This window comes from Puma concolor, chromosome D1 (assembly GCF_028749965.1).
Source record: "Puma concolor isolate L17-30 chromosome D1, mPumCon1.1.hap2, whole genome shotgun sequence".
Classification (NCBI taxonomy): Eukaryota; Metazoa; Chordata; class Mammalia; order Carnivora; family Felidae; genus Puma; species Puma concolor.
This window is the reverse complement of record NC_141676.1, coordinates 51246078-51268337: the sequence shown is the minus strand read 5'-3', so window position 1 is coordinate 51268337 and position 22260 is coordinate 51246078. Positions and strand designations below refer to the sequence as shown.

At 42.8% G+C, this 22260-nt stretch overlaps 2 protein-coding genes across 3 annotated transcripts in view; one reads left to right on the top strand and one right to left on the bottom strand.

The window, feature by feature from the left end:
- Positions 1-22260, top strand: part of LOC112865977 (olfactory receptor 5P4) — a 47334-nt gene that overhangs the window by 8706 nt on the left and 16368 nt on the right. For both annotated transcript variants that reach the window (XM_086678057.1, XM_086678058.1), the window contains 5 exons: positions 15466-15677; positions 18523-18625; positions 19588-19737; positions 20482-20645; positions 20821-20971. The gene's annotated coding sequence lies outside the window, so the exon portion shown is untranslated. The remainder of the gene's footprint in view (positions 1-15465; positions 15678-18522; positions 18626-19587; positions 19738-20481; positions 20646-20820; positions 20972-22260) is intronic.
- OVCH2 (ovochymase 2) lies at positions 5099-22206 on the bottom strand. Its single transcript, XM_025928746.2, is given in 15 exon segments — positions 5099-5223; positions 6408-6539; positions 7007-7100; positions 9372-9502; positions 9880-10020; positions 10768-10892; positions 11006-11096; positions 13180-13203; positions 14299-14488; positions 15117-15268; positions 15511-15606; positions 15977-16149; positions 18107-18198; positions 19841-19950; positions 22027-22206. Coding segments are annotated over 15 exon segments (1743 nt in total). The 5' UTR covers positions 22115-22206; the 3' UTR covers positions 5099-5119.

The window sequence follows — 22260 nt, the reverse complement described above, 5'->3', positions numbered from 1 at the left end:
TGATTTTCCTTTTATGTAAATGGAAGTAATACAGTATCTATTTGCATGCCTAGTTTGTACACATAATTTTCATTATTAGGATATAAATTACTTGAAGAAAGGTACCATATTTTGTTCCTTTCTGTACCTCTTATTTTATTTTATTCAAACAAAAAACAAAATTTAAATAAGACTGACGTTGTTTCACATATTTTTATTTTTTAATGTTTTTTTATTTATTTTTGAGAGAGCACAAGCTGGGGAGGGGCTGGAGAGGGGCAGAGAGAGAGAAGGAGACACGGAATCTGAAGCAGGCTTCAGGCTCCAGGCCGTCAGCACAGAGCCTGACAGGGGGCTCAAACTAGTGAACTGGGAGATCATGACCCGGGCTGAAGTCAGACGCTCAACTGACTGAGCCACCCAGTTGCCTCAGTTTCACATATTTTTAAAACTGTTTAAGTCTGGCTAAATAGAAGACAGGATGTCCTACCTGTTATTTTTTTTTTAACTTCATTTATTTATTTTGAGAGAGAGAGAGAGAGAGAGAGAGAAAGCAAGCAGGGGAGGGACAGAGAGAGAGGGAGACAGAGAATCCCAAGCAGGCTCTGCACTGGCAGTGCAGCACCTGATGCGGGGCTCGAACCCATAACCATGAGATCATGACCTGAGCTGAAATCAAGAGTCAGATGCTTACCCAACTGAGCCACCCAGGGACCCCTGTCCTACCTGCTAGCATGTGGTATGTAGCCCCTGGAAAACACTGCATGCTGTGAGAGAATGAGAGTAGACAGGGAGAATAATGTCTCAGTTTTGACCTCACAGACCCCCTAAAAGGATCTTGGAGGTCGCCAGTCATCTCGAGGCCACATTTTAAGAGCCTCTGCTATCAGTCAATTTCAATTCTGGATGTTGATGCAAACAACTGAGTGGAACTAAGAGGAACCCAGCAGTATATTGGAGATGAATGCACCACGCCCAAGTGGGATTTGTTTCAGGAATGCAGGAATTTTAGGAAATCTATTAATTAAGGATTTGATATATTGATAAATCAAAGGAGGAATCACTTCATGACTGCAAAAGATGCCAAAAAGTATTTCACAAAATGTAATACTTTTTCTGATTAAAAAAGTCCTAGGGAGGAACCTGATAAAATAAATACGTCTCTAATTGCCAGCCTCATGTTTAACTGAAATAAACTAGGAGCACAGTGTGAAAGGGCAGACCTTTCCTGAGCACTCAGGAGCTCAGGTTCTGCTGCGGAGGTGGAATGTCCACAGTGGTGGTGAATGGGGAAGTGGTGTCAGACTGATGGATATCAGAGGTGGTGGCTGAAGAATTAACGATCAACCAACTTAAACCATTAGCTCCCATGTTCCACTCTCTAGGTGTACTTACATCCTGGTGAAGCAGTGGGCAGCAGCGACTACCCAGGTCTTCCCAAAGATGGGTCCTTCGCACAGATGCCTGGTGGCAATCTGCAGGCTGACCTGCCTCCTTACCTCCTACCATCTGGCTGGAAAGGAACCTGGAAGGGTCCGGGGGTTGGGGGGGGGGGGGGAGGAGTGGCTCTGCAGAGACCACCTGGGAAGGGACTAAGAAAATTCATCTTTATTACCCACGGATCCTCCTCACCATCAAGCCCAGATCATATTCTCTGAACATCTCTTTTGTGCCAGGCACTTTAGTAGACACTTGGGAATGATGAGAAATGCTTATTGTATTCTAGACAGAGAGAAATAAATACAGTACTGGAAGTGGGTGTTTCACACAAGAGGAAAATATCAAGCTCACCTTGACCCTTCCCCCCCCCTTTTTTTGCTCCAATTATCTGGTCTCCAAACCAGATAATTGGACCCTAAATCCACAACATATCTCATATCCATCTCCTAACTTTGAGTTTGAGTCCTCCATAGTGCTCACCAGGATTACTCCCCCTGCAGGTAATGTTTCCCTAGCTTCCACACATTCCAAATCAACCACCAGAAAGTGCTCTTTGACCATGTGATTCCTCTGATCAAAACCATCCAAGGGCTCCCCACAGGGTATAGAATAATGGCAACATTATTCTTGCAGGCCCAAATCAAATGCCAGTTTTCTTTTCTTTTCTTTTTTTTTTCAAATGCCAGTTTTCTAATGGTCTCATCCAGAAGTCCAGTATATTTTGTATTAAGTTTTTTCTGTACACTTTGTTTTCTTTTGTTGAGAATTTTATTGACATACAACGCACACAGAAAAACACTCAAGTGATAAAGTACTTTGAATTTTCAAAAAGTAACTCCAGAACTCAGATCAGGAAACAGACTAGCAGAATCCCACCAGCAGCTGCTCTAGACCCTACTCCCTGGAAGGGTGACTGCTATCCTGACACCTAATACCATCTATTAGTTTTGAGTAATTTTCATTTTATGTAAATAGAAGTAACACAGTATCTTTTTGCATGTCTGGTTTGTACACATAATTTTGATTATTAAGATGTAAATCACTGGGGCGCCTGGGTGGCTCAGTCGGTTGAGCGCCGACTTCGGCTCAGGTCACGATCTCGCGGTCTGTGAGTTCGAGCCCCGCATCGGGCTCTGTGCTGACAGCTCAGAGCCCGGAGCCTGTTTCGGATTCTGTGTCTCCCTCTCTCTGACCCTCCCCCATTCATGCTCTGTCTCTCTCTGTCTCAAAAATAAATAAACGTTAAAAAAAAAAATTAAAAAAAAAAAGATGTAAATCACTTGAAGAAAGGTACGATATCTTGTTCCTTTTTGTACCTCCCTCCCCATGCCCTGGGCTCTTGCATGGAGGTTTGTACAAAGAAGGTATCAAATGAGAATTAAGCCAGTGTGACAGGATGTCAATAACTAATGAATTTAAGTGAAGGATAAACAGATGTTCATTGTTTTGTTCTTATAAAACACCTGTTCTATAGATTTGCAAAATTTCAAAAGAAAAAGTGAAGGACAAAATTGCTTGTTGAATGATTTAAGTAACCCAGGTTAGGCATGCCAATTTTAAAACAGGGCACCTGTAGGGGCGCCTGGGTGGCTCAGTCAGTTAACTGTCTGACTTTGGCTCAGATCATGATCTCGAGGTTTGTGGGTTCATGCCCCACATCTGGCTCTGCACTGACAGCGTGGACGGAGGCTGCTTGGGATTCTCTCTCTCTCTCTGTCTCTCTCTGTCCCTCCCCCACTCTCTCTCTCTCTCTCTCTCAAAAATAAATAAACATTAAAAAAAAAGCAGGGCACATGTAAACTCTTTTTCTTTTACTTCTTACATTTTTATGGGTATTTGTATAAAGGAAAAGGGCCCTCAAGTGTGAGTTCTATGAGAGAAAAGCAGGAAAGATTGTTTCATGGAGGTTTTATATCAGGGGCTATTTGTGGATTATATAGTTTTATTCACTAAATATTTATTTGTCATCTACCGTGTTCTGGGCACTGCACTAGGTACTGTGGATAAAAGATGAATAAATCTTTGCTGTAATGAGACTCCTTGGAACATCTTGTACTTGGTTTAGGCTGGGAAAAATGGCTTTGCTGAATGCACCCCCATGGTGGTCAAGAGAAGGAGCCACTGCAGCCACACTTTACAAGGGTTTTCTACCTAAGGTATCTATGCATCATGAGGTCCAAGAAAACAGAACAAAAAGACTCAGATTACTTCTACTTCTCATTATAAGGAATATATTGTCTCCACACTCTATATTATGTTCTGTGTCAGACAGATTATAAAACTAAAAAAATAAATAAAAATAAGGTGCTTACATTTTCTCTTGACAAACTATCAAATTGGCAAACCATAAAAGCTGCCCTACTCCCTCCTCTGCCTGCTCCACTCACCTGGTTTTCCACATGGACCAGGATGTGGCACATGTGTGTCATTGGGTGCCACAGAGCAAACAAGGACAAGAGAAAGTCCAGCACTTCTCAATGCTCATTGGCATTAAAACGTAGTGGTGGACTCACTTTTTTTTAGTGCACAGATCTTGTGAGTCAGACCCCAGTTTGACACACTGTTTAACCATTTCCACGAAATGAATCTATTTAGATGGGAATTTTGTTTCTTGTGACTAGAAAGATTTCAGTGTTGCTTTGAGCAAAATGGACAATGACTGCATCCCATATAGCTCTGTGTGGTGGCTTTTTTGATGTGTGGACTTTGCTAAGCCACAGCCTCCAGTTATTCAATGAAATAATAATCTAGGTGTTGCTGTAAAGGTATTTTGCAGATGTAATAAAAATCCCCGATCAGTGAACTTGAAGTAAAGAAGATCATCCTGGATAATCTGGGTGGGCCTGACCTAATTAGTTGCAAAGGCCTTAAGAACAGAGCTGAGGCTTCCCCGAAAAAGAGGAGAAATTTTGCCTTTGGAGAATACCTTCAGCCCATGCCTGTGGAATTCCAGTGTCCTGTGAACTTCTCTTTTCTTTTTCAAATGTTTATTTATTTTGAGAGGCGGGAAGGGGAGAGAGAATCCCAGGTAGGCTCCGCCCAATGCACTGCCGGAAGAAAGGCTCCATCCCACGGAAAGGGTAAGATCATGACCTGAGCCTAAGTCAGGAGTCGGACACTTAACCGACTGAGCCACCCAGGTGCCCCCTGTGATCTTCTCTTTCTGACTGCCTGCCAGATAGGTTTAATTGCTTGGTCATCCCCTGCAACCATGTTAGCCAATTCCTGGTGTATTAGCTTGCTTGGCCTGCTGTAACAAAATATCATAAACGGGCTGGCTTAGAAGAACCGAAATTTATTGTGTCATAGTTCTGGAGGCTACAAGCCTGAGATCAAGGTGTTAGTGTGGTTGGATCCTTCTGTGGGTGGTGATGGTGCCTCTCCCACAGCCTGCGGTGGTTTGCTAGCGATCACCCGTGTTCCTTGGCTTGTAGATGGTACATCACCCCAGTCTGCACCTTCATGTCCATGTGACGTTCTCCCTGTGCGGGTGTCTCTCTCCATATCCAAATTTCTCCTTTTATAAGGACAGCAGTCATATTGGGTTAAGGCCCACACTAATGACCTCACTTTAACATGGATACCTCAGTAAAGACTTTAGCACTAAATAAGGTCACATTCTGGAGGTTAGGACTCCAATATATCTTTTTGAGATACTCTGGTTGAACCCTGGCTGATACATTCTGTGGGTATCCCTTGGTCACATTCCCCAGAACAGCTTACCAGAAGCATTGTGATCTTCAGGTAGCACGTTCCATGTCTCCAAAAACAATGACTTGTCCTCTGATCTGGAGATGTTTAAATCTGAGTGTAAGCATATACAACTTCTCAGATCACACACACAGGGCCAGTGTTTGGAACTTACCAGAAAATTACTACTGTTAGAATTCTGGAGCATCTCAGTCGGCTGGACCATGGGTGTTTTAATTGAAAAGTAGAGTATTTTAACTATAACCTGGGTTTGCCATAAAGAACTGCTTGTCTAACAAGAATGAACAACTTGAGAAGCCAACAGATGGCTTTGTAGGATTTGGGCAGAATGCTCATGGGTGTGAGGACTTGGAGGGGAGTTGTGTTGCTCGTGTATCTAGGGGCTGAGAGCTGGTGAAGACATTTCACACTTCCGAGCCTCTGTTATGTGTTACACACTTGCTCATGGCCAAGGGTGATCTGATTTAATTCTACTTTCTTACTAGGCATGTATTATTCTTCCATGGTGAGGCTGAAGTAAATGAGTCTTAGATGACTCTTAGATCACACATATAGTAAGGACAGGCCATGATTCAGGCATAGAGTTGATCCTCATTCTTCATGGATTCCACATTTGCAAAGTCACCTACACCCTAACATTTATTTGTAACTCAGAACGAATGGTGCTTTCATGATCATTCAAGGACACCTGCAGAACAGTGACCAATTTGAGTCACCTGATGCACGTATTCCTAGCCGAGGTCTAATGAGGCGGCACTCTGCCTTCTTGTTTTAGCTCTTATACTATAAACAAGGGACCTTTCCATGGTCCCTTGAATGCCATGGGTTTTTTGCATTTTTGTGCCTTTTGTTGGTGATTTTGCTGTTTGAAATGGCCCTAGACATTGTGCTGCAGTGCCATCTAGTGTTCGTAAGGGCAAGGAGGCTGTGATGTGCCTTATGGAGAAAATATATGTGATAGATGAGCTTTGCTGAGGCACAGGCTATAGGCACAGGCACAGGCTCACTGGCTGTGAGCTCAGTGTTAATGAACCAACAATATGTAAGGTGACTTTAAACAGAAACACCCATAAAACCAGAGGCTCCCAGGAACCTAACTCCTCGGAGCAGAGGTTCAGTAATCACTAATTTGGTGTTCAGGGTGACTTTATAGGACAGAGATGCTGCAAATGCTGAGGACCAACTGCATCCATGTTGGGCTGTAAAGGGTTCCCATTCTTACTGCATTACGAGGATGGGAATCGGGACCCAAGATGTTGATGCCTCTGTCTTCTTACCTGTTCCAGGGATGAAAGAGACTGTAGCTTGAAAGCCTCTGTAGGTCACATTTTTATCTGACTGGAAGCTGATGAGCATTACACCAGAGGAGCTCAGCACAGGGGCAGGAGCAACGAAACCACAAAACCTTGCTGGTTAAAGCCCAGCCCAGGCAAGACGTGGTCAAGGGCCCAGCAAATAGGCATGGCATTGGATCGGGAAAAAAAATTAACCTTTAGGCAATTGTTGAGAAATAAACTTTTTTGGTGGTGTCACAGTTCATTTTCAGAATAGAAAGACTCCCACTGCGAATGCCCCTGAGGGAACTAGTTTGAGTCAATGGGCTTATTTCATTGGCACTTTCCCCTTCTGACCCTTGGATCACTGGGGGCCTTCCACACCTTCTGTCCAAATAGCTCTTTGGTTCTCCCTCTGGCCCTTCCTGCCCCTGACCTGGGAGAAGGGGTGTTGGTAGTGACCACTTAGGGAGGAGGGAAGGAGGGGGTGTAGGGGAATGAAGGAAACTTGAACCAGACCCTTTTTACTCCCAAGAACAATTCCCCACAAAGGACTGGGTCCAAAGGCAAACCAGGGGAGCCGAGGCTCCAGGGGCACAGACCTATTTCCTCCTGTCCTTCTACATCCCTGTGCACCGCCACATAGTCAGAAGAACAATCTCCATTCTCTTCTATTTCCAGACTCTGAAAGGAAAGCTGACAAGACTCCACATTACCGCCACAGCAAACCAAATGAACCATTGACCTGATTTTGAGTAAGCAGAGCAATGTGGAGTGCTCAGCTTGCTCTGGGGTGTGACCATAAGAGGAAAGTGAATGGGGCATTCATGAGTAGGTTAAATTACTTAGGAGAAGATGCTATACCACAGACTCCTAAACTCTAGATGCATCTAAGCTACCAAACAGGGACCAAATGTAAAGGTGTAAATATTTGAGCTCCCTGGTGCCCTCCTAGGAAGACCAAAGAAACAGCAAAGAACAATCTGAGCAATTTGATAGTACCGGCCTTCAATTGACTTTGAAGAGCAGAGCAGTGGGAAATAGGGCTGATGAGGTGGGAATTTACATTTTAAACACACAGATGATGGGGATTAAATGGAGCCTGAACACTCAGCAAAAGACACAGGGCTGCATGGATGGGACAAAGTGGAGGTAAGTGATCACTAATGGTGAATGTAGGCACAGGGAAAAGGAGAGTATCAGAAGTACGTTCCATTCAAACATTTCTACATCCTTACTACAATACTTTCCAGTAGTAAACCCTTTTCTCTCCGAGTCAAATGATATGCACATAGTTCTGACTTGTAATCCTAATCTCCAAATTTCTATCTTGAATGGGTCCTGCACACTGGTGCTGTCACTGACTACAGGGTGTGAAATCATCATTTCACTGATGCATGGCACTCAGTACGCATTTATTGAATAGGTGTGTTTTTGAATCACTTCTAGCTCTGGCACGTTCAGATTTTCAACTAAATTTTGTCTTCCTCCTTCCAGAAATCCTCTCAAACTTTTATCCTCCATTACTCATAACCAATCTTCCCTTAGTGCTGCTTCCTCCTGAAATTTCTCATTTGAATGTTTGGGTTCCAGAAGCTTTTAGAAAGAGAAATTCTCTACTTATTTCCTCTGTGTTTTCTTCTCCCGTCATGTGTAAAACCTGCGTGATCTTTTTTCTTTTCCGAACATCAGACTTGCTATTTCAGGTGCCCCCCCCCCCACTCCCACCTGCTCTCTATTGTTCATTTGTCAATCCAATTATTTTACCTTTTTGCTGGGAGATGAGCTGAGGGCTGGATGGCTGAAATTCTCAGTCCTTTTTAAACCCTAACTTTGTGGTAAATCCAAACTCGGCCACAACTTTTTGTTTGCTTGCTTTGTGTTTTAAATTAAAGGCTCTGTTCTCTGGACTGTTCTAACTCCACACTTCCTCCTGACTCTCAGACTTCTTTTTGCCTCTTAAATATATGAGAACCTGGGGCGCCTGGGTGACTCAGTCAGTTAAGCGTCTGACTTTGGCTGCAGTAATGATCTTGTGGTTCGTGAGTTTGAGCCCTGTGTCAGGCTCTGTGCTGAGAGCTTGGAGCCTGGAGTCTGCTTTGGATCCTGTGTCTCCCTCTTTCTCTGCCCCTTCCCCACTCAAACTCTGTCTCTCTGTCTCTCTCTCTCTCTCTCAAAAAAAAATACATATATATTGGAGCCTGGAGGTCTTATCCATCCTTACTCCTCCCCCTTTGTTTTCTAGTCTACTTTCTCTCCTTCATATCCTCTCTCGCTTTCAATTATTATTTTCAGAGAAGGACTTCTAAATAAATGCCTCTTTCCAACCTCATTCTGGCTGCAGTCTTACCTTCAACTCTGGTGGAATCTCTCCACAGATGGCCTACTAGTGTTTACTGAACCACAAAAGCTACGAATCAATTGCTGAATAAACTCCGTATCCTGATATTCAAAAACCTCTGTACTTTTAACTCAGCTCCTCTTCCACTACCCTTCCCAATACAGCTCTGACTCGAGGCCAGCCAGTCCCTCAGCCTGTTCTACGCTAGCTCCTCTGTGCTTGCTCTGTTCCTTCTGCACGGAAGGCCTGATGTTTGAGGTCTTATTGGCATGGACTTTTGTTAGCCATTACTTACAAAGTGTTCTGTTAGCAGTTTAATTAATAAGGAAGAAATGCTTGTTTCTAGAAGGGACCAGGAACTGATTAAACCAGTTACCAGATCCAGATGGAGACAGCCCTTCAACAGAGTAAAGTGCACAGATGTCATCTAGTGGTATATGTGGGTAGTTACAGGGAAAATAGGCTAGTCTTAACACGTATATATATCAAAGAACTTTGTATGCTGGGTACCAGGGAATAGATCTGATTAAAACAAAACAAAACGCAAAACCTCTCCCCTCATGGTGTTTATGTTAGCTCTTCTGTGGAGATACCAGAGCAAAGTTGAGGGTAACCAAGGTCAGTACCTTTATTAGGTAGTGTTTGGGGGCTTGAAAAACCCAGTCACAGTTGGCCATGTTGCTATAGTATTCAGGATAGTGAAGACTCTGTATGAGGCCTTCTTCAAAAGGGACAGTAAGGGAACTGCAACCTGAATCTGAAACACAAGGGGAAACTTCCTAACAATGGCATCGCTCAAGCCAAGAGGAATCAATCCTCTGTGTGCTTCCACCTGTCTCCCACAAATGGCTCATCAGCTGACTCCTCAGGCAGAGCTAATAAGAAGGAAGACGTCTGTGCACTGATTCTCCAGAACTCGTTCAGCCCTCTAAGCTCACTTGGGTATGTGATCAGCATGAGTCAGCAGGACGGGAGGAGGAGCACCTTCATGGCCTCTCACCTGCCTTGTGGCCCCCTCTGTGATGGAACCAAACAGACCCTGTTGGGGAGCTCCCTGCCCCTCACTTCATCCCTGCGGGGCCTCAACTTCTCTAAAAGGCCTGGGTAGTACGTGATATAAGCAAATGGTTTTACCAGGAAGGTAGTTTGGTTTTAGAGCTTTATAGGTGAGATTAAACCCAGCTGCATGATCTGTGGCATCAGAGACGAAATTCAGCTGTACAGAGTTGGAGCCAATAAGAACTGATCAAGGGAGGCTTTCTCCACAGAACTTCCCTGGAATGTAAGAATCAAGAGTCTTTGTTCAGAGTCTAGAAAACAGCATCCATTAAGAGACTTCAGGAGAACTGGCCTTGAACTGGATTTGTCAAGACAGTATAGGGTTATCTAAACCAGGGTTTCTCAACCTTGGTACTGCTGATATTTAACTGGAACATTCTTCGTGTTCAGGCTGTCCTGTGCATTTATCGGATGTTTTCTGGCATCTCTGGCCATACTCATCAGATGCCAGTAATACTGTCTCTAGTCATGACAACGAAAAATGCTTGAGACATTGCCAAATATCTCCTGGGGGCAAAATCTCCTATTAAGAACCACAGAAATGCTCCCCTGTTTCTGTTTCTTGCCTAAATAACCTTTGTTTCCTGCTCATGGTTATCCATCGGTATTTTCCTTCTTAACTGGGTGATGCAGTAAAGGTCATTTTCATGCCTATGAAAGCAGCATTCTGCCTGAGAGGTCCTGCCGTATGTCTATATTTTACCCCTGATGGGCCCCAGACCCGGCAAATAAATCTAGGAAGTCTGGTTCCATGGGAAGCAGATGGAGCCAATGAAGTGTTCTGTGGCCTTGCAACCATCACACAGGTTCACATCAGTTCCTTTCCACCGTCAATTCTGAGTCTGAAACTTGCAGACAGAAAGTGTGGTATTTACAGATGCCTCAGTGCCAGACAGCCTGCAGCCCGGCCCCATTAAGTCCTCGCAGCACGACATCCATTTGACAATGTCAGCATCCACTCACCAAGAGGTCTGTCTTCTAAGGAATATATCGAGAGGTAAGTGTGGTGACAAGACTCTGCATCCAAGTGGGAAACATTGAGCAGCACATGCATCTTCTCTGGTGCCAGCAGGATCCAGACACACAGCCTGCAGGCAGATACATTAAGAGGGAGTTATTCCGAGACAGAAAGTGTCCAGTTAGTGGGCACAGCCAGACTGGAGGTGGGGGCTGGGGGAAGAGTGGCAGGGAGGCTACTCACTGCTTGCTCTCATAATACAGGCAGGGGCTTTCTGGGAAGTGCAGCTCCCCCTGAGACTCACGGAGCACACGGTCCCGCTCACTGCATGAGGCTGGGAAAGAGAGCCACGAGAATCAGGGTAACAGTGGTGACTGGCCACAATAGTCCTCTCCTTCTAGAACCTGTACAGAAGTGCCTAGTTCTTCATGATGCATGGTTCCTCTCTTGTCAAATATTTCTCTTGCTTCTGTGATGCCTTACTCTTTTTTGTTCTTTTTAGATCCTGCTTAACCTTGAGATTCAATGATTCCTTCTGCTTCACTCCATCATAACTTGCTTCTATAAATACATGTATTTCCCGGTTCTATCCTTAGCTTTCTTTTTTTTTCAAAAATTTTTAATGTTTATTTAATTTGGAGAGGAGAGAGAGAGACAAAGTGCAAGTGGGGGAGGAGCAGAGAGAGAGAGGGAGACACAGAATCCGAAGCAGGCTCCAGGCTCTGAGCCATCAGCACAGAGCCCGATGTGGGGCTCAAACTCACAAACTGTGAAATCATGACCTGAGCCAAAGTCGGACACTTAACCGACTTAGCCACCCAGGCGCCCCTCTGTCCTCTTTTTACACGAGCCCTCTGACTAGTCTCATCCATACTCTGAGTTTCAACTGTTATTCTACACTTCTGAACTTCAGACCTCGTTTTTCAACCATCTCCTAGATATCCCCTTAACATGCTACAGATGGTCTGCAAAAAACTGCTTCCACTTCTGATTCGATTACTTTTAGGTGCCCTTTGCTTCGTTTCTCAGGCTCAGAACTTTGGTACCATCCTTGGTTCCTCCCTGTCTCCCCCCCCCCCCCCCCTCATCTAAGTGACTGCCAGGTGCCAATTCTTCTTGTTTCCATTCCCATCCTTTCATTCCCCGGCCATTGCCCTAAGCCTCTAGAACTAATGTGTAATCTCATAAGTCCACCTTGAATGATTTCCCCTCCATCCTATCCCCTATGTGCTGTTCTTATACCGCCAGAGTACTGCTCTAATCTATTTAATTAATCAACTTCCTATTACTCAGTAAATCCAAACTTTTTTTTGACAGGCATCCAACATTTCTACAAATTGGTCTCCATTTATTTTCTAATCTCCCTCACTTCAGCTGCTCTGACTGACATGCTGGTCTCTTACCCCAACATTTTCCTATCTCCATCTTTTAGCATCCATCTTTCGACAAAGAGGATTCCTTGAGCTGCAGTATTTTTCTTTATCTATATCCCATTTCCACCTGACAACAGTCTACTGGTTCTTTGTGGTTTTGTTGTTTGTTTGTTTCTTTGTTTGTTGTGATTCAGCTTAAAATGCATCTGTGTTCCAAAGCCTCCTCTGGCTTTTTCCCCCCAGCCACTTACTCCTGCAGCTCTCAAGGTACTCTTTTTCCTGAAACTATCTTTGTATTTAGTTCCACAGACTCACAGACACACACTGAATATTTGAGCCAAAGGTGCCTTGGAGACTATCTGATCCAGACATTTTTTTTTAACCGTTTATTTATTCTTGAGAGAAAGAGCGCGCGCGAAGTGGAGGAGGGGCAAAGAGAGAGGGAGACACGAAATCCGAAGCAGGCTCTAGGCTTTGAGCTGTCAGCACAGAGCCTGATGCGGGGCTCGAACTCACAAACTGCAAAACATGACCTGACTGAAGTCGGACACTTAACCGACTGTGTCACCCAAGCGCTCCCAGATTCTTTTCTTTATGGACAAGGAAACTGAGGTCCAGAGGTAGGAAGGAGCTTTCCCAAAGTCACAGAGCAGCTTCATTGAAGACTTGGCAATGTGGGGGAGAGTCCCCTGTACACATGAGGACACTTTCAGGGTAAGGCGTGTAGCTTAGTGACCATCTGCACCACCTCACCTCCCGCTCCCTCTCGAGTGTCTGATCTAAAGCTAGGATTCGGCAAGTGTTTGCTGAGTTGAGATGGAGGGCTTGAAGAAGTGAAATGGGAGAGAATCCAGAGCTCCTTCTGGGTGATGGGCTGCCCTGACTGGCAGGGAATGGCTGTGGGTGCCCCAAGTGTGGGTAGCTTTCTACCTAGTGAGCAGAGAGAGCTCTTCCTAAGACTTTCGATTACAAAAGGAACTTATATTCAGAAATACTAGATATTAATTCCTGCTCCTGGTGGAGCAGGCTGTAAGAAATACCCACCTCTGGAGCTCTTCCTCCGCTTCCCTGGGAAAGAAAAAGAAGCGTGCTATTCAAGGTTTGTGGTATCCTGAACAATATTTCAACAAGTTAGCATTTCCCTGGCTCAAAAGTGCAGGGATTTTTAAGTCACTATGCAACTAATGAAAATCTGATCTCTGGAAAGAACAGAAGGCGTAATTTGACAAAACAGGAACGTGGTCTCGGTGTTTTAATGAAATTTCACTCTCTTTATTAAGTGCACTAATCAGGCCATGATTAGCTGGGAGGTTACACAGAGGAAGAGGTTATCTGGTCTACTTCTCCCATTGTTGATGAGAAGGGATGCTGGAGATGAGAATAAGTGGCCCGCAACCAAAAAAGAGTTACTGGGGTAGCTACCACTTGAGCTGAGGGCTTGGATGCCTGCCACTGTACACTTGATAACAAACCCAAGTTCTTACCAAATGAATTTTAATTAACTCCTTTGGGACAGAACAGAAGCCCTATTGAAGCTGGAAGCTACTAGTTAGAAAACAATTACGTTGGATGTGGAGGCAGAACCGAAGTTTCAATGAACTCCCTGATCAGTCTAGTAGAAGGTGTTTATAGACCCTGATCTTTTCAGACGTATGGCACCCAGATCTGTGCCTGGCCTTCTCAACCACAGCATCACTCACATTTTGGGTTGGACCATTCTTTGTCATGGGTCTGTTCTGTGCATTATAGGATGCTTAGCAACATCCATACCTCCTTCCCACTAGGTGGGTGGCACCCCCACGTTGTGACAACCAAAAACCAATGCAGACATTGTCCTCTGGGGAGCAAAATTTCTCTATAGCTTGATAAATCTTGCTAGCACAGTTGAGAAGTAAATGGTGAAAATACATCTCTAGCTGATTGTTTCAACTAAAGGCAATTTGACAAAGTCTAGGATGAATGGATTCACGTTTCTTTATATATTTGTATACTGTACTGTACACCATATTTTACTCTTGTTTTAAATTTCATAAATGTCACAATTCTTATGTACTACACTAAAAACAGAAGCAAGCCTGTCTGCTCAGTGGTCCTGTCTTGCCTAGACTCTGCTGACGCTCTCTCTGGCCCTAGCTTCTTGACCTTATGTGCTGGATTTATTACCAATTTGGATGTGTTTGTGGATCCAGGGAAGCACTTTTCTAAGATCTGTGAAGATCCCAGGGGATCCTTGGTTATCTGCCTGCATGTTGTTTCTCCAGCCTCGGCCACAGCCCAAACCCCAAGAAGTCACACCAGCCAGAGTCCAAGCCCCCTTCTTATTCCGGCACATGAGGGAACCTCCTGAATCTCCCTGCAGGGGGAAAAGCCTCCATTACCATCATTATCAGTGTCTGTGCTCACTCTTTCCCCCCAAGAATATGCTAAAGGAGGATCAATGATATTTCTTCACTTCTAATAACTTGGACTCGGTGGCCAGGAGAACAGCCGAGCACAATTCACATTAAATCTTCAAATATCATTAGGGCCTATCAATTTCACCTCTTTCTTCCCCATCCTTCCCCTTCCACCCTTTCTTCCATCTCCTATCTCATCCTGCAGACTCAGAGAAGTCTTGCCCAGTAGTGAAACTGATCCCAGATCTTGGTCAGCGGGAGGAATGGAAGGAAAGTGATTATCCACTAGATGGAAACTTCTCAGTAGGAAAACCCCAGCCATCCTTCAGCTGTAGAGAACCCTAAGCTCACTGATGGCACTATCTCTGTTAGTTGGTCTTTTGGAAAAAGGAGAAGACCTCCTCTGAATTCACACTCTCCAGTAAAAACAGATTGTAAAAACTGTCACTTTATTTCAACTTGACCTCCCTTGCCACCCCTGACAAGAATCCAGTTTTGCCTGTAGCCTTCTTTCAGCCCCTCACCTGATGGCAAAGCTGAGGGAAGCCCAGCCAGGGACCTTTCAGCCTGACCACTCCCACCTACCTGACATGCATCTCTCCCTCCATCCGGGAAACCTGTGCAGAGAAAGGTCTGCCCACTGATGGGTTTCTTTAGGGTTAACAAAGCTGCCACACACTCTTCCTGGGTCAAAATGGGCAGGTTCACATCCTGCAATACCTGCGAGACAACGCCATCTAGAAAACACAGAGATGAGAGCCCCAGTGAGGCACTCTCGCACTTCCTCAATTGAAGATGCTACATTCAGGTTTGTGTCCTTTGGAAAGACCTGGATTTCTATGTTCAATGAATATTCTCTTTTGAAATGCTTACACCATTGTTGTTGTTTTTCAAAATAGATTAAAAACAACTGTATTTTCTAATTACCCACCAGGAAGTTCTGACATCTGATTAAGAGAAGTGGCATACAAGTTCTTACCTTCAGCTGAGCGGCCCCAGCCTGCAGTTGTACAAATAAATCCAGCCTCAAATTCTTCCTTTGGCTCTGGAAGACACATTGGGCCCACAAACTGGCCTGAAGAAAAGAGCAGGACAGGGTTTGTCTCATCCACGGAGGAGAGGACACCCTAAGCCACTCACCATTTGGTATGTAGGTGGTTCCCCAAAGACCTTGTGAGAGTTGTGATATCTATGCCTCACACCTCCAGGGGCCACTTATCGGACAGAGAAAGACTCTCTCCTGAATCCACATAACCCTATATTTGAAGCCACAAGCAAAAAGAGCTTCACATAGGGGACCCTCCACCTCAAATTCCTGTCTCAAAGTGCATGACCCAGAACTGTTGGACATATGCTACATAACATACGCTGTAGGAAATGTGCTATGGAACAGAAGTTATAGAGCACATGGGATAGACAATTCAGAGTGAACCTCTAATGTTTACCAAAATGGAAGGCGCCATCCATCTTCAAAAGAGCAACATCATAGTCCATTGGCTTCTTGATGGAGAAGTAGGGGTGTATGATGATGGTTTCAATGGTGAGGGTTTGCTCCCCTGGCTCTATATGACTCAAGTCATACTCTCCAGCAGTAACATTCAAAGTTGATGCGATATTTCTATGAAGAAGAAGCGGTAAAATGGCTGACTTTCATTTAGCCTCTGAGTATACTCGTAATGGTTGACAATCTGGCCTCTTTCAAATCACATGGATGGATGATATGAGTGTGAGGATACTGAACAGAGAAAGCGAGAATGATTCCATCACTACTAGTAAAAGTGCAAAAGTTCCCGACTTAAGTGGGAAACTAGTAAAGAGTGGCCTCAAATGGAGCCAATAATATGATAAATTGAATACTTTGCCATGTTATTCATTAAATGTCTAAAAATGCATTTATATTGTAACTCAGAGGTCTGAAGCCATAGTGGACTTTATTCACCTACCCTAACTGGCTGGCCTGGATTCAATAGCAGTGAGATTCTTTGAGAATTACTTGTGATTCCCCTAAGTATGCTGCTTTAATATCAGAGATCTAATGCTCAGTGTACATTGTGAAAGACATTGTGTAATAACACCAAAACTCTGGTATCTCAGCGAGTATGCACAGTTAAGGCTTTGGGACTGATGAACACAATGAGAAGTGAGGATCTTCTCCTTACATTCTTTATGTTTGTAATTTAGAGACATGGTGTGAGATGGGAAAGACCACTCTATTGCCATTCTTTCTGTAGCAAAGTTATCTAAAAGGAACTCGGTAGAATGCATTGAGTTGTATTAAGAACTTTGGGCTTACAGTCTTTGGGCACCCTTTATTCCCAGAAGTGATTTTTTTTATATAGAACTGAAAAGGTTGTAATTTTCTCCTGGTATACTCCCTCCAGCTCTTGGCTATATTGGGTACCTAACCTAATACACAGCATCTCTTTAGCCTAACCACCTGCCACACTACAGTGAAATTATCAATTAACTTTTCTTTAGACTATCAACTCTCTGTGGGCAGGAATTACATCTTACTTACTTTTGTATCTTGGTACCCACCAAAGTGTCTAATGCCAAGTGAATATCCAGGGGATGTTTGCTGACTTAAAATAAAAGAGGACAAATATGGGACTTGATTGCAGCCTAGTGACTACCCAGAGCACTAAAAACAATAGAACATTTAGAGCACACAGGAAAGTGGATAAAAGATGGAAGTTGTTAGACTGAAGCTCAGAGAGGCATGACCAGTAGAAAAGCGGACATGAGAGACTTCTTTACATTTTACTGGCCTCCCTTTGGTTTCCTCTATCAATTTTGTCTTAATCTTTAAATGCTGTAAGTTGATTTCAAAGGAAAAAAAATAGAACAACAATGACCTTTGCATTTGGGGGAGAACTGTTTTTACACTTTTGGAAAAGGAAGAAGAGAAGTTGGATCAAGAAGTGAGCTACTGAAATATAAAGTTGCGTTCCAACAGCTGCAGTGAGCCCATGACTAAACATGGACAATGCTGGTCAGGGCCAGGGGCTACCAGGGCATGGCTTTCTATTACTAATGTTTAATGTCAGCTCCTTTACAAGGACAGAAATCACAAATAAATCTTCCAAAAATGGGATCAGTATGATCAGACATGTGTTATAAAAGAAAAATACTGGTAGGAGCAATATTTTCCTGAATACACATTTTGTATATAGACTGTATTGTATGAAACAAAGTCATAATTAGAAGCACTGGGTTCTTTTACCAATTTTTTAGGATGCATAATGAACCAGATTTTTTTTTTCACTGAAATGTAGGAGAGGCTTTTCACAAATGTATCTTTATGATCCTTTGTTTTCACTTGGATGTTATTCTTTAATTACTTCCAGTCATGTTTGAGTAAATAAAATTTTCTACTCCTGCAAAGAAAGTATGTTTTCTATCAAGTTAAGTACCCTCTGACAGTGTCACTTAGCCCTTTTTGTGTCATGCATTTAGGATGTTCCCATGCTAATGCATACATCACACATTTCCATGTTGTAATAGAGTTGTTGCTGCTGATTCCAAAGGAGAAGGTGGATAATTTGGCATTCATCCATGAACTAGGCCTTTCCTACCTGTTTGCAACGCAGTGAGCAGCCGTAATCACCCACTGTGCAGAGATGATGGTTCCACCACAGATGTGCTTCTGCCTTCGTTTCAGAGACACCTGGATTACAAAGAGCTTAAGTGGGAGCAAGTCAATGCCCTGTGACCCCCCCACAAAACCTGGAGACTGAGCATATTCTGAAAAATAGGCCCAGATGTCTTATATACAAATATTAGAAGTTGTGGAGTGTGAAGGAGTAAAACCTGTCCCATTACAGCTCAGAAGGGTAGTGTTGGAACCAGAATACTTCCAACCCTGGTCTACAGAAGAGGTAGTTAATTTGAGATGGTTGGCTGTAAGAGTTTAGTAGAATTGGTAGTAAAATTGGTGGTATTTATTTATTTGTTTGTTTATTTATTTATTTTCATAATACTGTTGGCCCAGACTGTTACCCTAATAATATGAACAATGCCTGTGAGTGAAGAGAAAGAAAGAAAAGTATAAGATATAGCAGAGTCCAGATGAAGAGGTTTGGGAGAAAAACAAGGTGAGGGCTAAGGTAATCTTTCGACACATGCTTCAATTCCTCCAAGCCTCTTAGAGAATAGTGTGTATCTACAATTTCCTCATGCTTTTACCTATTTGCTTTCAACTACCACTGCTTCAAGCCTATTTTTTAATCTGCCTCTACAAATTACTTGCTATCTTTGGTTTATCTTGTTCATGATATTTGATTTGACTCTAAAATGGGTACAAGTATATGCTGTTAATTCCATTGTCAAAATTAGAAAAAAATCAATTTATTAGAACTGTCTCTTTTTGACCAAAAATTATTCAATAAACTATTAAAATGTTTAATACAGTGAAGAATAGTAAGTAAAAGGAAGTAAAACCACTGACTATGACTTGAATATGAACTTCTGAGTTGATTAGTCAACCAATTGACCAGATAAGCAACTGATCAAATCAACTCTTCAACCAAGTAATTAATTCATCAGTTAATCAAATGACAATGCCTCAGCCGTTTAGTCAACCTACTGAGCACAAATTCAATCAACCAATCATTACTAAATAGCCACTTAGCAAAAATTGATGTGACTGACTTAAAGTAAAAGCAAGGGGCTATTGCTCACAAAATTAAGAGGCAAGAATACAACATGGCTCTCAGGGTAAAGAAAGCTGGGAGAATGTCAAAGACAATAAATGCGAACACTGTAGGCTAGAGATAGAAGCACAAAGGCATTTCTATGGCATGGGAAGACCAGGAAATTAGATTGAGAGAGAATTCTTAGGATATCAGCTTCTAAGGACATCCCTAAGATGTCCTATGGTATAGGTACAAATCTCCAAACAGAAATTAGACCTATGGATATAACAGCTTTGACTTTCCTGAGCATCTTTAACTATAACAATGTAACATATTTATTGACTAAGAAAATTGTTTTTTTTAATTGTAAACTCACGAGGTTTTTTTTTTTTTAGCTTATTGAAGTGCAATTTTTGTCTTAGGGGCTGAAAGTTTGGGATGGCATTTCCAATTTTTGGAGCAAGCCAATAGTGCATATGATTATTCTGAACACACATTTTCTGGAACTCGATGGATGGACATCTTGAGGGACTTGGATCCTGGCCCACACTCATGAGATATCTGGTTATGAGGTAGGCAGAATGGAGTTCACTGATGAGTAGCATGTGTTTCTGGGAGATCCAGTCCTGAGACAGCTCATAGTCTACCTGCCAGAGAATGTTCCCTGAGACTCACCTGCCAGGGGTAGGAACCCTTTTCCACTTGGCTTCCCCCAACAATGCGACTGAAAATGTTAAGGTAATTCCAAGGCTGTGCCTTCACCAAACTCTGCCCACAAGTGGGAGCTGGGAATGAGAGAAGACAAAAATTTAGTGGTTAGATAGCTCCTGGAAATGAGGGATACAGGAAACTTTAGTGAGCAAGCAACTGTAGGACATTGAGCATGTAGAAATATTATAAAGCGGCTTTATGTTAATTGTGAGATTTGCTTCAGCTTTTCTCACATAGAACGGGCACATTATGAAGACACCTATTTTTTTTTAATATGAAGGTGAAGGGACTCAGAGGTAGATCTCCACTGGGTTAGCAGGACTATAGCCCCCTTGGTTTGAGCAACCTGCCCTCTTAGAGGCTCCTTACAGCATTCTGTACTTCTATAGCATTTATCACATGCCATTATGGTTAATTTTACATGATTCAACCCAGCTAGGCTGTGGTCTTCTCAAATATAGGAGCTTAACCTTAGAAATATCTAAATTCAAAATATCTAGAACAGTTCATTACGCATAGAAGTTGCTCAGTTAAGTAGTGAAGTGGATGATGCCATATTCTGCCTTGGATTGTAATTGTGTGTACATCTTCTTTGCTCCACCCAGGAAACTGAGTGGAGACCATGGTCTATGCTGCCTGACACATTGTCAGATATTGGATTTAAATCTTTATGCAAGTGGAAAGTGGCAGGTTGCTCGAGAAGAGTGGGGTGGAGAGAAGATGTCCTGATTCACACACCACAGTGGTGTTAGGCTAGAAGGGTTGCCAGGTAATGGCAAAAAGAACTCTTTCCTTTTTGTGGAGAAGACTTTATCCCTGAAAAGGTTTCATTTACTTATTTAACCTCAATGTGTTTTTTGACTCCTCAATTAGCAGATGAGATAGATTAAAGATGTTTAGGACTCCCTGGTAATTCGAGGATGGTAATTCTGTCCCTTCTGCAGGTCATTCTTTTCAGCATGTTTTCAAGGAGAGCCTAGAAAGCCCTGCCTGATAATCACCCTGCTTCTTTACCTGGCTGAACCCTTTAATCCTTATTCCTCAACTTGGGCAACACCTCAACTGAGAAGTCTTCCTTCGTTTCCTCAAGCTGTGGTAAGTATCTCTCCTGTATTGTGTAGTACACTTTCCTCCCCACTTTTATAGACTTTGCCATGCAGTATTGTGATAACGAGTTGTTTGTCTCTCTCATTGGACTATAAACTACATGAGGGAAAAAACCCTATGTTTTATTCATCTCTGTATCTCCAAGGTTTTGCACAATTCCTGGCATACAGTAGACACTTAGAAAAGTTGGATGGATGAACAAATGTTTTTTCTTGAGAGCATATCCTTGAGAGCATAGCCATTTGGATTAACATGGTAAAATATACAAAGTTCTTTCAAATAACTTCTCATTTAATCCCCATTCAATGCCTGTGAATCAAGCACTATTGCCCCTGCATTACAGATGAGAAAGTGAAGAATCAAAGAAAATCACAGCTAATTAACAGCAAAGTATGGCTGTAATACTGAGCCTTTTTTGTTCTGAACCCAATGCAGGCATGACATTGAATCAAAAACTTATTTTCTAACTGTTTCAGTTGAATGGATCATAAGTAAATTAGACACGAAGTTGACTATTTCCTGAACTCGCTGAAGCAAAGACAGAAAACAGGATGATTCTTGGGGCTGGCACGACTCTGACTATAGAGAAGCCTGCCAAGAACTACTCTCACCTTATGGTACTTGAAGGAAAAAAAGATCATTCATAATGCACCACAGTAAATAGACTTCATATTTCCCAATAGGAGAATTTTCCAAAAGATTTCCAGTGCTTCCCAATAGATGCACCAATAGATGCTGATTTCCAGAATTTGCTCCATGAAAAAAGATCGGATTGTGGGATATGTCCAAATAAGTGAATCATCCCAGTTTTCTCTCCAGATCAATGCATCTTGTTCAAATTGTATCCCGTGAATGTTTTATGCAGTTTCATATGCTGATTACAGGACAGAAGCTCAAAATAATTACATGAAAAACAATTAGATCTCCAAAATTTATATGCTTCTATTTTCCCAAAGGAATATTGAGTTGGGGTTGTGATGTCCATTGCCAGCAAAGGTTATTCCTTCAGACAAAGGCAGTGATAGTGTTTGTTTGGAACTTACCTTTGGGGAGAGAGAGAGTTGCAGATTTACATTGTTCCACACAGAGCATTCCAAGTAGTAAAATCAGCCTATTCTTGCTCAGAGGCATTTTAAGACTCAGAGTTTTTCCTTGAATATTTAGAGAGATGAAAGAGCACCAAATAGAAAGCCTGTAAGACCAGCAATAAACCAGCTTAAAAGAAAGTTATTTATTAACCAAGACTTGAGTCATTCAACCACGTCCATACAATGTTT